At 36.1% G+C, this 16,402-nt stretch overlaps 1 protein-coding gene across 1 annotated transcript; it reads left to right on the top strand.

The window, feature by feature from the left end:
• Positions 1-233: 233 nt before the first annotated feature.
• Positions 234-13,778, top strand: LOC124841525 (ankyrin repeat-containing protein At5g02620-like). Its single transcript, XM_088105722.1, has 4 exons — positions 234-506; positions 779-1,250; positions 1,895-2,304; positions 12,623-13,778. The coding sequence occupies exons 2-4, from the start codon at positions 827-829 to the stop codon at positions 13,463-13,465; spliced, it is 1,677 nt and encodes a 558-aa protein (XP_087961848.1). The 5' UTR covers positions 234-506; positions 779-826; the 3' UTR covers positions 13,466-13,778.
• The last annotated feature ends 2,624 nt before the right edge of the window (positions 13,779-16,402 follow it).

Raw genomic sequence — 16,402 nt, 5'->3', positions numbered from 1 at the left:
GACGCGATGAATATGTGATACTGCTCACCTGGTGCTTCGTTAACGAGGTCATGACTTAGCTAATCACACTAACAAAAAAACAATTAAGACAAAAAATAAAATATAAGTAAGAAGTGGCTATTTTTTCTTAAATGCGAAAAAGCACCATTTTATATAATTAAACCTTACAATAATAAGTAAATTACGCAAAACTCCTTTTACAATTTAGTGCGTGTTGGCTGGTGATAAGACTGATGATTATTCGTTCCTTGTTTAGCATAGGATTAAAAAAGTTACTCTGCGCTTGTTGTTGGCGGTATTAGTGTCACTTCAGCTGTGATTTTGTTCCCAAAATTTTAATTTTTTCTTATTCTGAAAAAATTTTAGACGCATGAATCTTAAGTGATCCTTTTCCTTTAGCTTCGGAACAATTTTAAGTCATGAGTTTTTGAAAATCGGTCTTCGGCCCTCCAGATTTTGTGTTTCGATCTATTTATCTGTCCAACTTCACCGAGTTTAGCATCTAGGTATTATGAATTAATTTCTAATATTCGTGCTATTTTATGATTGTATTCGCCCTTCCAGTCTACAGGCATCTCTGACTTCCAAGTTAACGATGGAAAATAGATAAAATAGTTTTTGCCTTTTGGTTTGCTTCGTGGTATCTTTGTATTCTTGATGAGTTAATTTACTCAAATAAGCGTGTTTGATGTATACGAAACCCAATTATCCGTCTGTATAAGTTTGATTATTGGTGAATATTAATGGTCTTCTAAATTTTTCTTCTGTTGCCTCGTAGAGAGATAGAAATTTTCATTGTTATCACGGACAGCGATTTCAAGTGATAATGGAGAAACAAAGCAGTTTTCGGGCATCTACTATGGAAAAACAGAAGAGTTTTCGTGGATTTATGGAAAAACAGAAGAGTTTTCGCATAGTGATGGAGAAGCAGCTCAGCTTTATGGGAAGCGAAAAGAAGAAGAGCAAGGAGTCACCTGGGAAACGTGGTGACTTACCAATTCATTTAGCAGCTCGGGCAGGGAACCTGAGCAGAGTGAAGGAGATAATACAAAACTATTCTAATTGTGAGACGAAAGATTTGTTGGCAAAGCAGAACCTAGAGGGGGAGACCCCTCTTTATGTCGCTTCAGAGAATGGGCATGCTTTGGTTGTTAGTGAGATACTGAAGTACTTGGACCTGCAAACCGCTTCTATTGCGGCCAGAAATGGCTATGATCCATTCCATATTGCTGCAAAGCAAGGTCATCTTGGTAAGACACTTGCAATTATGTTTGGGCCTAGACTCCCCATAATTTTCTTTTTTTGGTTTTGGATTTTGTAACAGTTTTACAATGTAAATGAACGGAGCATAATTACCCTGAAAAGGTTGTGCGTTGGTGTGATATCTTACCTATTGATTTTTAGTTAATTAAGATCTAAACCAAAACCAAAACCAAAAATCCATCCTGTCCTTTCAGTCTTTTTCCATAATTTTTTCAAATAAGCCGCTCTTTGGATGTGTTACTTTTGATTTGTTTAAGACAGTTGGAAATTTGTGTTTCCTAGTTAAAGAAACATTGTCCAGGAATGATTGTATTATTCCATCCTTCCCTTATCCCTGCCTGTGCAACTGTCTCTCTTTATGCATATTGAAAATGAAGTTAGAGAAGACATGAGTTGTATTATTGTGGCTTCTCAGGAAATTGACATGCACATCTAGTTTATTCTTTTACGATTATATATTTGGCTTCAATGGTTTTACTACTTTGCCTTTCAGATAGTGTTGTTTAAGTTTCTGATATACTACTATGGGTGAGAATCCTAGGCAAGCAGAACCAAAGATATTTTTCACAAATACCATGCCTGTTATTTCATTCTCTCTCGATATATCTCTGACTGAAAAAAAATTTTGCAGAGGTTTTGAGAGAACTACTGCAGTCCTTTCCCAACTTGGCCATGACCACTGATTTGTCCAACTCAACTGCTTTACATACAGCTGCAAGTCAAGGTCATATTGATGTGGTTAATCTCCTTCTGGAATCAGATTCTAACCTTGCTAAAATAGCCAGGAATAATGGTAAAACTGTCCTTCACTCTGCGGCTAGGATGGGGCACTTGGAAGTTGTGAAAGCTTTATTAAACAAGGATCCAAGCACTGGATTTAGAACTGATAAGAAAGGCCAAACTGCACTACACATGGCTGTGAAAGGGCAAAATAAAGAAATTTTGCTGGAATTGGTAAAACCTGACCCAGCAGTTTTACTCTTGGAAGATAATAAAGGAAATACAGCGTTGCATATTGCCACAAAGAAGGGCCGTACTCAGGTGATTCTTTATTCTGTATAGCCATGATAAATTGATCACGTAGACAGTCTTTATTTCTGCTCAATGATGAATGTTGATCCTTGCTGATACTTCTTTTATGGATTAGAAATTAACAGAAAATAGACAAGTAAGCCACAATTCGGCTACTGCACAGATGTTAATAGTCATATTGTCCATTAAACAAAACGTAGCAGATGCGAGCACAATGTGCCTGTTGAGACTCGAAAAACCTTGACATTGCAATTGAAGTTGTGGTCGCGGATTGCATTTTAAAGCCTCAAAGCAAAAGTCCCTGGTTATTTATTAGTTATATTTTTCTCTTGGTTTTACATTGATGTACTAGGGTCCATTGGGGGAACTTAATTTCAAGGTCAGGGCTATGGGTTCCAGCTTGTGGGTTCCATAGACTAATTTTACCTTTTGAGGGACCATACATTAAATTAATGGAAAGCTTTCAAAGATCAAAAACATAAAATACTCTAAGGGATGGTGTTAGGGCTTTGGTGTCATGGTATTTATTTTTCTGAAGAGATTTTACCTTTTGAGGGACCATACATTAAATTAATGGAAAGCTTTCAAAGATCAAAAACATAAAATACTCTAAGGGATGGTGTTAGGGCTTTGGTGTCATGGTATTTATTTTTCTGAAGAGATACAAGAAGCCAATTGGATTGTATTTTCTTTACCTGATTAGCCTGATGTTTCCCTTTGGTAAGAGTTTTGTTTCCTGCCATATGTTGTTAGCTATGATGCATTGTATTTATGTGTCTCCTTCATTACATGGGGTTGCTTATAGCAAAATGAAAACAACATCTCACAGTACTAAGGGATGTGAGACTAAATTAAGTTTCACAATACTAACATCAAGGACTTTCTGTTACGAAAAGTAGCACCCTTTCATACAAGGATCCAATACACATTCCTCTCTCTCAATATTTCCCTTCCTAACAATACCCATTACTGCAACAACAATCTTGTCCCCAAGGTTGAATTTTGAAAATTGAACTTTAATGGCAGAAGTGTTTCCCACATGACTGTTTTAGATCTGCCCTCTTGCTATTACACCAACACTTGTTGAGACTCTTGTGCTTCCACTTCAACACTTGTCTCCTCCAGTACACATCTTCTAATAATGATTGTTGAGCAAGTTGAATCTCATTTGGTAAAACCAAATAACCTTCCTTCAAAGGCACTTTGAACAAGGGGAATAAGGAGGGGGTGGAGAGTGTATCGTCGGAGAAAAAAAAGAAATTAATGTAGCTTTGAGTTAGTGGGACTACTGTTATAGTTAGTGGGACAAATGTTGCATTTAGGGGAGAGAGGTTAGTGGGACAACTTTTGCACTTAATGGGATAGTTGTTGCAATTAGCGGGATAGATGTTGCTTATTATTGGTGTTTGGCTCATCCATATTGGAACCAAATTCAGCCCATGCAGTTTCCCATACTTGAAGACTTTGAATCTAATAAATTACTTTCATCATCCCTTGGCTTCTGTAGAAGAAAGGATCTCTCCCTTTGCTTCGCGGCATCCCATTTGGAAAGTCCTTCTCTATTTATAGACTCAACACCTTTCTTCAACAACTTAAGCTTAATATCTTGTCGGGTCTGCATCTCCCATATAACAGAAACCTTTTTCAGATTCTTTTCTCAAAACTTGTGGGGTCACCAAAGTTTTTGCCAAAGTGGGGTCTCCTTTAATTTTGACTGGTTGGCCTTGAGTGCATAAATTCATGAATAAAGTCTTCAAATTCACCTTAACATCTTCTAATGTTGCCAACCAAGTTACACCCAAAATTACATCTACTCCTCCAAGTTCAAACAAGAAAAATGTCTCATTGACCTTGTATTCTTCAAACTGCATTTCTACATCCTTACAACATCCTTATGTCTGCTTTTTGTATTCTTCTCCCAATCTAAAACCATAAGGTGGAGTAGATTCCACTGGTAGATCAAGTAACTGCACCAACCCTGAAGATATAAAGTTGTGACTCGCCCCAACACCAACACGGATCTTCCTTTTACTTTTCCCTGCATCTTCATGGTGTGAGATTAGGTGATGCCTCTTGCAGAGAAAACAAATAAGTCCAAATATTGACAATCTTGGTCAATATTTTCCTCCAAATTCCTCTCCAACAACTTCCCTACTTCACTCTGTTAGAATCGCTGCAGCGGAATTATTAGCGTGGTAACAAACCAAGAGGGGGGGTGAATTGATTATATTCTCTTATTATTACTTTTTAATATTTTTCTCTCAATTCTTTCTTACTAAGCAGATAATTGAATGTAAATAACAGAGTAAGGGAAAGAGAAAAATTGCACAGGTGATTTTATCCTGGTTCAGATCACTAGGATCCTACGTCCAGTCGCTTATCTCAAACAAGATAAACCTTTTTCACTATCACAAAACAGTTACAAATATTAGTCACACAGAAAAACAATTTGTAACAGTTTAGAAATTACCACCTCTCTTGAAACCACAAGAGATGAACTTACACCTCCTTTGAATCTTCACAAAGGATGACTACCTCCTTCGAATGCTTCACGAAGGATGATCCTCTTCCAGACACTTCCTCAGACACACCAAGGATGAACAAGCTATTCCTCTGTCACCACAGTACCACTTCAGGACTTGCAGACAAGAGTTTCCTTAGCTTCAACAATCTCACAGAGTTCTCAAAGAGTTCAGAGATCTTTTGCACAAGGGAAGAGTTATTTTTGAGATAAAGAGTGAGCCATTTTATAGACTCAGCCTAATACCCTTCCATTCTTCGAAAACGGGCCATCTAACGCATTTAATCGATTAACATAAATATTAATCGATTAATAATGAGTACAACGGCTAGTTTTTCAAATCTGAAACCCCCAACGGCTAGTGTTAATTGATTATTCTCAGGAATAATCGATTAACTAAATAAATCAAATATAAATTACAAGAATCAACCCTAATAGATATTTGAGCACTATTACATCAACTTTGATTATTATAAAAGCTTTATAAAATACAGAGATCTTCCATTTGTCTTTATGGATCTTGACTTGTGCAAATCTGTTCATCATCAAAACTTCATCTTTGATTTTTGCTAACATTCTCCCCCTTTTTGATGATGATCAAAAATTCTTCTGAGATAAAGCTTTTTAGTAATAATCTGGATAAAACACAACTTATGGAAGAAAAAGTGCATTAGTGAATAAACACAAATAAGCAAATAAGCTTAAATAAGCTTTAAACATTTTCTCCCCCTTTTTGATCATAATTAAAAAGGTGTGTTTGATGTTCTCCCCCTAAGATAATACTCCCCCTTAATAAAAGCATGTATGCATATGAGCTAAAAATATTTCAAATTTAAAGATTCATTCAAACATACACAATAGGATATTTAAAGTAAATAATTTTAGGATGAAGAACTTATAAAACATTGTTTAAACATACATTGAACTATATAAGATAGGAATTTTAAAGCATACAAAAATATGGCTAGTTTTTCAAAATTGCAAAACTGGAACGCATTTAAAAATTCAATCCTAAGATATTTCTAAAGATTCTTCGATCTCTTCTAATGTTTACCCCTTTAGATATGCCTCCAACTTCGTAATGATAATCCTCTAGGTTGTTTCCACATTTTGTTTAGATCTTCATCTTGAGGATTGTCATCATTCTTCGCTTCATTTGTTGTCTTCTACAAATCTTCATCATTGCCTGCATCTAATTCAATTGACTCAAGAGGTTTTGCCTCAAGGTCTACAATTTCATCAAAGACAACATGCACACATTCTTCTATTTCAAATGTTTTCCGATTGAAAACTATATATGCTTTGTATATTAGAAGATATCCAAAAAAAATAGTTTCATCGGCCTTGGAATAAAATTTTCTTAAATTTTGTTTTAAAGAAATTCTAAATATTAAACAATAGGTACCCAACTACTTGTATGGGTCCTTTGGGTTAGATTTAGAAAAAAGAAATCATTTTACAACCCAAACATATCTACCACTTGGAACACCATAATGCTTAATTTTACATTTATTTGAAGTATGACCCTTTTTCATACAATAAAAGCATGATACAAAGTTTGTGTTCCTATAAGTTGTTCCTTTTTCTACCCATGTTCTACGGGTTCTATTATTATGTTTATTTTTAATTTTAGGAACATACTTATTTTTAACAACCTTATTTTCGTTATTTTTACTACATTCTCCTAAGATTGTGTGTTCTAGTAGTTTCTTAAAATTTTCACAAGAAGCACATTCATCACTACTAGTAAATTTACCCTTTTCAAAAAATAAAACTTTATTTTTCAAATCTTTATTTTCTTCAAAAATATTTTCAAAATTTAATTTTAAATTTTTATTTTCTTCAAGAATATTTTCAAAATTTAATTTTAAATTTTTGAAATCCTTTTTTAATTTCTTATGAGCTTTATCTAATTTTTCAGATTCTACTATTAAAGCAGCATAAGTTTCATGCAATTCATCTTCACTAATTTGACTATAATTATCAGAATCGCTAGATGTACTTACTTGGCTTCCAGCGTCGTCGTTCACCACTAAACAAATGTTTGCTTCTTCATCAGATTCGCTCAAATCGGAAATTGTTTCGTTGTCATCTTCCCATGCAATGTATGCCTTCTTTTTCTTGAAGAATTTTTTCTCCTTTTTGTCTTCACTCTTCTTTTGATTTGGGCAGTCTGCTTTTAGGTGCCCCCTTTCTCCGCAACCATAACATTTATAGTGTGAGGAAGATCCTTGATTTTCTTTCTTTTCGAATTTTAATCTTCCTTTGTCTTTCGATTTCATGAACCTGTTGAGCCTTTTTATCATGAGTCTCAAATTTTCTTCTTCGTCTGAGTCTTCATCTTCCGATTTACCTTTGCTTCTTTCAACCTCCGACTTTAATGCCAAACTCTTCTTGTTGTTTTTGGCTTTTGCTTCTTCTTCATCAAGTCTTCCAAGATCTAGTTCATGTTCCCTCAACTTTCCAAATAGTGCCGCCATAGTCATGGTGTTGAGGTTTTGTGACTCCGAGATTGCAGTCACCTTAGGTTGCCACGACCTGTCTAAAGACTTCAAGATTTTAATGTTTAATTCATCAGTATCAAATGACTTACCTAGTCCAATGAGATGATTGACAATGTTGGTGAAGCGTTTTTGAACGTCGGAAATTGTTTCTCCTTGCTTCATCCGGAACATTTCATACTCTTGAATTAGGGAGTTCTTTCTTGCCCTCTTTACGTCATCCGTTCCTTCATGTGTCACTCTGAGCACGTCCCACATTTCTTGAGCAGTTTTGCAGACAGAAACCCTGTAGAACTCATCAACAGTCAATGCTGATGCAATAATATTCCGAGCTTTTACATCATTCTGAATTCTTTTCTTTTCTTCAATGGTCCATTGACCACGGGGCTTTGTTTCCTGTATATTGTTAGTAGGAACAGAAGAACCAGATGCAATGACATCCCAAATTTCACAATCAATAGATTCAATAAATATTTGCATTCTTACCTTCCAGAATGCATAGTTCTCACCTGTGAATAGTGGGGGTCTATTGATTGATGCACCCTCTGCAAAGGTTTGATGTGATCCTGCCATTTGAATGACTATCAAAGCAAGCTCTGATGCCAATTGTTAGAATCGCTGCAGCGGAATTATTAGCGTGGTAACAAACCAAGAGGGGGGGTGAATTGATTATATTCTCTTATTATGCCTTTTTAATATTTTTCTCTCAATTCTTTCTTACTAAGCAGATAATTGAATGTAAATAACAGAGTAAGGGAAAGAGAAAAATTGCACGTAGGTGATTTTATCCTGGTTCAGATCACTAGGATCCTACGTCCAGTCGCTTATCTCAAACAAGATAAACCTTTTTCACTATCACAAAACAGTTACAAATATTAGTCACACAGAAAAACAATTTGTAACAGTTTAGAAATTACCACCTCTCTTGAAACCACAAGAGATGAACTTACACCTCCTTTGAATCTTCACAAAGGATGACTACCTCCTTCGAATGCTTCACGAAGGATGATCCTCTTCCAGACACTTCCTCAGACACACCAAGGATGAACAAGCTATTCCTCTGTCACCACAGTACCACTTCAGGACTTGTAGACAAGAGTTTCCTTAGCTTCAACAATCTCACAGAGTTCTCAAAGAGTTCAGAGATCTTTTGCACAAGGGAAGAGTTATTTTTGAGATAAAGAGTGAGCCATTTTATAGACTCAGCCTAATACCCTTCCATTCTTCGAAAACGGGCCATCTAACGCATTTAATCGATTAACATAAATATTAATCGATTAATAATGAGTACAACGGCTAGTTTTTCAAATCTGAAACCCCCAACGGCTAGTTTTTCAAATCTGAAACCCCCAACGGCTAGTGTTAATTGATTATTCTCAGGAATAATCGATTAACTAAATAAATCAAATATAAATTACAAGAATCAACCCTAATAGATATTTGAGCACTATTACATCAACTTTGATTATTATAAAAGCTTTATAAAATACAGAGATCTTCAATTTGTCTTTATGGATCTTGACTTGTGCAAATCTGTTCATCATCAAAACTTCATCTTTGATTTTTGCTAACACACTCAACCTACTATCCATCATTTCCCCGTTTCTTCATCTTTAACTAATATGACCGCTCTTAAAAATATTTCTAGACATTTGTGGCCAGGAGTGTAAGCCCTCCGCAATGAAAATACCTCCCTCTTCCCTTCTCCTAACATATTCAAGATATTTCATATTTTGAATTCCTCTGTTTGTAAAACCCGTATTACATTACTTCCCGTTCTTGATTCTTGGATTCTTGATCCATGGGTGTTGTTTGGTGCCCTCATCCTTGCAATGCTTTCCATGCCATTAGAAACTTGCGTACTCCTGCTGTTCTTGACTGTTTCAGTTTGTGATACCACCCCACTTCCTCCTTGATACCAAAAATTAGATGCATTATTTCTGAAAGAAGGTCCTCCAATATGGTGTGACTCTTGCATAGCTTCTTCTATATCATGAGTGATCTCCATAACTCTTATTAGATACTATAGGATCACGTGGCTGAATCTGATTCCAAACATTTAGTTGCAGCCCCACAACATCTTATCTTTTGAAGTTTGAGGAACTTGCAACACTAATAATTTGAATTCTTGTATGTAGTTTTCAACCATTTCATGTTGCCTTATAGCTGCTAATTTTTCATGGACAGTACTCGTTCTTTGCCTCCAAATCTTCTCCTCAATGCTGTTGTAAATTCCTCTCATGATGGATTCTTGTTGTTTGATGCCAAAACTTAAACCAACGGTTAGTGTTTCCTTCCATACTGATAAGAGCCAATTGTAGCTTTTCCTCTTGATTGACATTCTGCACTTCAAGAAACTTATCTGTTGGATCTATCCATCCCAGAGGATCATTTCTCTTCGAAAGTGGTTGTTTTGTCAGGAAAGTCGTGTATTGAAGGCATTCACTACCACCATGTCCTTCTCTTCCACATGTAGAAACCATGACAGAATATTCTACAGGTTCTTCTCTTATTAGTTTGGGTTTCACAATTGTCATTGTAATGCACAAAGTTGCAAATAAGTTTTCTTCCATTGTTCAACTTGATTGGATGACACATAAAACGAAGACAAGGAGGTTCAACAAGTGTTATGGTGGAGGCACGGCGTGCTTTGATGAGAGGAAAGCAGCACATGGATGTCACGTGTCTAGCAACGACAAACAAAGAGTGTTCACATGGCAACATATGGACCTAATTCAGCCTCTGGTCGGCGAGGTTGCTCGTCGCTTGGAGAGAAGCCTTGATCCGGTTGTTATCGAAGAAAATGGTGACAGAGACAATGGGGAGACTTCGCGAGACAAGACTGAGACCAGCAAAGCGGGATCAAACCTCTCTTATACCAAAATGTTATTGAAAGGTCTAGTGGAGAGGCTGAATTCCGAGCTATGGCACATGGGATGTGTGAATTGTTATGGTTGAGAATTATCTAAATGATTTTATAGTGGCATGTGAAGGGTCTATGATTCTTTATTGTGATAATGCATCGTATTAAAACTGGCCTTGCCACTATTTCTTATGTCCCATTTGGACTTTAGTTAGCAGATTTGTTTACAAAAGGTCTTTCTGAACAATTTCATGATCTCACATGCAAGTTTTGAATGATAGATACATTCACAAGCTTAAAGGAGGAGTGTTGCTAATAGAATATTAAGTGTACTATTAGAAATTCTTCAAAAATTCTAGAGATCTCTTTGTAACCAATACTTTAGGATTAAAACTCTCTATTTATAAAGGGTGACGTTTCAAATAAATCAATTGAATAAAATCTTCTCTCATTCAAATTAATCCTTTTCAACTAGCAGTTTAGGGGACTTTGGCTGTAAGTTGGTAATGCATCGTATTTTTTCAGCTTAACATCAATTTTAGTGCATTTAGTTCTTTTTATCTCCTTTGGCCTCCCACTATGCCTAAAATACTAACCTTAATCTTTGTTAGTCATATAGTTTTCTGCATGGTATGTACTTAAACATGTAATTTTTCTTGGTCTATTTCTTGTGAATGCTCAACAAGGCCTTAATTAAAGCTTTTTTTGACTATCCTACCAGGCTACCACCCTATTATCCAACTTGTGGAACTCCTTTTGGTACCCAATAACCGTGCAGTTTCCCCCTTTTATAACATTTGTATATGCCTCCCTTCCATGTGAAAGAATGTTAGAGGCCTTCTTGATATACTGGTGTTCCCTACATTGAAAGGATTGCTTCATGAATGGAGCCAGCCATTCCGTGGGCTTGTTCCCCTTCGGAAGTTCTTTCATGTGTAAGTATGAATGCCACCAGGATTAGTCCAATTCTGAAGATGTCCCATAATCTCATTTTTATTGGAGGTTACTGGATTCTGGCCTTCAGCCATGGAAGGTTTTATTTGCCTTTTGTTGTTTTCTACTTCTGACAGATTGCTTAATTTCTCTAGATATTAGGATAGTTTCCCCCAATACTTTTTCACTTACTTTGAGCTGATCTTATTTAGATAATTTCTCATGAAGCCTCTGAACATGTCTCCAATATCTTCAATTTCCAAGTGGCCATTTGAAACTGGTATTAGATGATAAAGCTTGTGAACTGTATAAAAAGCGAGAACTCAAGTTTGAGTATTTTTCTGAATAACAATAATTTGCTTTTGGTTTGAAGGTTGGATTTACATATTTTGCACTCAAGCAGTTCAGTCAAAAGTTTTTTCTTAAGTATTTTAATTATAACCTATTCTGAAAGCAGACTAATATTACCCAAAAGCACCATATTTACACATGTAGAAAATAGAACATTAGTTTGTTTCCCAATTCGCCAACTGTCATACAAACGAGTGAAACTTTCGACACCACTGCTGTGAAAGTTGCAACTTAATTGGTTTGTGACAATCATTACTCAATTTCATTCATACCTTGAAGCGAAAGCCTGCTACAGGATCATTAACTAAGTTACACACAGGCTCAGATAACAACTAACGAGCCATCAAATTAAGAAAAGAAAAATAACACCGACTAGAAGTTATTCTAACTCATCTACTGGTTAACATCTGTATATCAAGTACCAGTCTGGTCTCCTATTCCAAATGATGCTGATTAGTTTCTTCAACTCGTAGTCTTTGTTTTCAGCTATTGGACAAATTAGTTCCAGTTTGGTTATCCAAACTCAAATAAATAACCACCCTTTGCATGACTAATACAAATTTCAACTTAACAAATGTTATGCCTTGTTTTCTTCTTCCTATTCTTATGTATCATAGACAATAGAATTACTATATTTTTTCTCGTTTTATTCATTCATTCGTGATTTGTTATTAGCCACATTCTTAATCTGCTTGTTTTGACGGTAGACATATTTTAACACGTCTGTTCACTGTTACTTAAACATTGAAGTACCTTTGCTACAGTATCGTGAAGTATCTCCATTTTTAGTAGTCTCCCATCAACCCTGTGAATAATTGACCACCTTTGTCTTGTATCACCCAGGCCAAAAGACAGCCATATGATTTTGTTAAGATTATTGGTTTTCTTGTTTTGCCTTCCTGATCTAGGATCATTGAATTTAACTGAGGCAGTTTTGCATTGCGTGCGTGCATACATGCAACTGAAGGTTAAGGAATGAATGTAAACTCAAAGGAAAAATATGTAGGATAAATTTATACTTATGCATAGGCAGCATGATTCCATGCTAAATTTTCAATCCTACCTCTGTTTTATTATTGGAAAGACAAAGCGTATTCCTAGAAATGAAAAGCAGTTGGCTTTCAATGTCTATTCTAAACTAGTCATTATTTATTGTAGAATGTTCGCTGCTTGTTATCAATGGAGGGTATCAACATCAATTCAACAAATAAGGCTGGAGAAACTCCTCTTGATGTTGCAGAAAAATTTGGAAGTCCTGAACTTGTCTCCATATTGAGGGATGCTGGGGCTGCTAATTCCACTGACCAAGGGAAACCTCCAAATGCTTCAAAACAACTCAAGCAGACTGTCAGTGACATAAAGCACGATGTACAATCCCAACTCCAACAGACACGTCAGACTGGCATGAGGGTTCAGAAAATTGCAAAGAAGCTGAAAAAGCTACACATCAGTGGCCTGAACAATGCAATAAACTCTGCAACTGTTGTTGCCGTTCTTATTGCTACAGTTGCTTTTGCAGCCATCTTCACAGTCCCGGGTCAATATGTTGAAAATAAAACAGATGGATTTTCTCTTGGACAAGCAAATATAGCAAACAATGCAGCTTTCCTAATATTTTTTGTGTTTGACAGCCTGGCATTGTTCATCTCTCTGGCAGTTGTAGTGGTTCAAACTTCCGTAGTTGTTATTGAGCAAAAGGCAAAAAAGCAGCTTGTTTTTGTCATTAACAAGCTCATGTGGATGGCTTGCCTTTTCATTTCCATTGCCTTCATTTCTCTTACATACGTGGTGGTGGGATCACACTCCAGATGGCTTGCAATATATGCTACAGTGATTGGAAGCTTGATAATGCTCTCTACAATTGGCTCCATGTGCTATTGTGTAATTTTGCATAGGATGGAGGAGACAAAGTTGAGGGCCGAGAGTCGATCATTCTCCATGTCTCATGCATCAGACCAAGAGATTTTAAACAGTGAATACAAGAGGATGTACGCACTGTAATTGATATATCCGAATGAAATGGCTTGCATTATCCAGCATATTCTTGAAGTGGTGATAGGTAGTTTCTACTGTCAGTGTCAGATTGTATGAAGATAACCTACGGTCTTTGTTAGACTACAGATACCGTGAGAACCGAGGGAAATGAAGAAAAAGGGGTGGGGAATTCTCGCCACGTCCACTAGTAAGTAGAAAGGATTTTATCAAATTTAGTATGATCTTGGTGAAATAATTGTGGTGGTGAAGACTTCTTTTAATGGAAGATAGGTATGCAAATAATCACTATATTGGCATCATAAGTTATCAATCATTTCTAGATTGGCATCCTAAGTTATATCAATCATTTCTAGCATACCAAAATGACAAAAGAAATAGAGAAAAGAAATGTAAGATGGTGAGGTACTAAGACCAAAACCTACTCAGTTAGTAAACCTATAAAATGATGGATGAAACTTATTCCTATAAAATTCGTAGCTAATGAAATCTGGAATAAAGTTCCCCGCCCATTACATTGGTTATTAACACCATGGTTAGCAAGTTTGTCCGGAGAAGAATTTCCTTCTTTGTGGAGATGTGATACGTGAAAATTCATACTTGTTATCCTACTCAAAGTGTTACTCCAATGGTTTACGTAATTGTCAAGGCACAATGAGTTAGAAAAAGCTTTAACCACCAATGTGGAATTACTCTCAATTCATAGATTGTCGTTCTCTATCCATAGCAAATCGAACTACATTAACAACTCCAGTTATTTGAGCATATACATTAATAGCATATATATTAACCTATTGACAAAGAAAAGCCAGCAACAGAATAATCTTGAAAAATCCTTCACCAGTAGCTAAGTTAGATTATCCCGAGTTTTTTTAGGAGATCAATAAGTTATGAACAAACTCATACAAGAGACTAAGACATCATTTACAATTTAAAACATTAAAACAATGAGTTTATAAATCATTTCATTTATTTATTGTTCATTTTAGTTATTTTCATCCATCGTGGGACTTTTAACTCGCTTTGAATCTTAACAATCTCCTCCTTAAGTGGAAGTTTCTTCGTATTGGAACACCTCCCTCTAAAGCACAGATATTTTAGTGGTAAGCATTCCTTTATACCATTGTTACATTCCTCGATTAAAAACCCAGGAAACAAGTTCATGCACCAGTCTTTTCTGAGTATTCCTCGTGTTATTTCTCTCACGGTGAGTTAGAAATAGAGAAATCATAGTATTTGCTTACAAGGTACAATGTACCCTTCCCGTAGGACAATAATTTCAGTCAACTATGCACAACTCAAAAACTACCCCACACAACAATATGTTGCGCTATATAAAGACTTTCTTAGAAAGTCTCACTCCTCTGACCAGTTATATCAGACTTAAGACCAAGGAGATATAAGCATAGGCATTATCTAACAAATCAAAGATCCAAAGGGGAAAAATTAGAAACAATTTGTAATGGACAAAATAACCAATGACAGTACATCATAGCATAACTGCACTAGAATGAATGCTAAAGATACACCTCCATTAGGAGCATTCCCGGAGCTATATATTTACTCATTTCGTTCTATAAGTTTCTGAAGACCTATGTACTTCATAAATTAATACAAAAGTTAGCAAACAGAAATCAATCATTACGGACAAAAATCCCTAGGGCCTTCTTACAAAACAGTTACAAATTTCAAAACGTAAACTAGGCACAGGAGTTCAAACCCAGACTAAATCCACTATTGATAGCAGTCCTTACTTGATCCTCAAGCTCTTGAAAATAGGATGCTTTCTTCTCAATTATATTCCTTAGCCCAAGACGTTCTGTCTGTTGAGCTGATTATGAATTAAAATTATAATTTTTCTTCTGTGTTATTTAGAATAACAGAGCATCACGGTAAATCATGTATCAAAAATAAAACAATTGAATACTGTTTACAAACCTTTAGATCTTCAATATCGCTTAGACTTGCGCGAGGAAGACCCATCTATTGTATGTCCTTGTTATCCTTAGAAATAATATCCATTGCCAATGGAACATTGGTTTAATGTCTCTTTAGGTCTTTATTTTCGTCCAGAATCTTAAATAGGTTCCTTTCTTTTTCGACGTCTCAATTGAGTCTTTATTTTTGTAAAATTGAATCAAATAAAGGCTTTCTGTCAAATTGATCAAACACCATTAAGGAGGAAGTGACGTGACATGCTGACAGTGTAATTTTTATTACATGGCATTAAAAACATGACTGAATTTTATTTTTTTAATTTTTGAATTAAAAAATGAGGTGTACATAGTGGAAATATAATTTAAGTAAGGACAAAATTGGAAAATCAAATAAAATTAATTTGACAGCTATCACCTGTGCCGCCCTTCCCCACCCAAAATTAAGGTTTCAGATTAGAGGGAAGGGGGAAAACTTCATGCACCGCGATAGAACATGGGGGCGCTAATTGAGAATGTCTCGTGGTAGCTCTTGGAAGCGTGATTCAGAGAAGATAAAGCAAGGTTGTTTCACGGTTTTGTGTAGAAGACGCGATTAGGTAGTGCGAACTTGAATCTCGCAGGGGAGATCGATGGTGGAAGTGCGAATCGCGGTGGAGCAGGTTCTCGTGTTGACTGGCTGTCTCTCGCAAAGGAAATTTCGAGTTCGATTAATGATGGAGTTTGTCGCAGCGGCTTGGGTTTCTCTGTGTTTTCTAGCTTGGATTTGATGCATGTTTCTGATGCGATGATGGAGAAGATGATGTTGCTAACTGGTGGTTGTAGCGAAGCTTGCAAGGAAGAAGAAAGGGATCTACGATTTAGGATTACATGGCAATTGGGATTTTCTGATTTCTGGCTTTGCAAGTGATGAAGATGAATGTGCGGCGACCATGGAGGTTGGCGACAACGGCTTGTGGTCCGACGAGGATGATGGTGGCGGCACAACGTGGTTGACGGCGGTATTGGCTAG

Source organism: Vigna umbellata, chromosome 2, assembly GCF_029865625.1.
Source record: "Vigna umbellata cultivar VRB3 chromosome 2, Vumbellata_1.0, whole genome shotgun sequence".
NCBI classification, from domain to species: domain Eukaryota; kingdom Viridiplantae; phylum Streptophyta; class Magnoliopsida; order Fabales; family Fabaceae; genus Vigna; species Vigna umbellata.
The sequence above is the reverse complement of the archived record's forward strand: the minus strand, read 5'-3'. Positions and strand labels throughout refer to the sequence as shown.

Coding starts and splice junctions, on each gene's coding strand:
- LOC124841525 (XM_088105722.1), top strand. CDS start 827: ATGGAGAAACAAAGCAGTTTTCGGGCATCTACTATGGAAAAACAGAAG. Junction 1,251..1,894: donor TGCAAAGCAAGGTCATCTTG/GTAAGACACTTG, acceptor AAAATTTTGCAG/AGGTTTTGAGAGAACTACTG. Junction 2,305..12,622: donor CAAAGAAGGGCCGTACTCAG/GTGATTCTTTAT, acceptor TATTTATTGTAG/AATGTTCGCTGCTTGTTATC.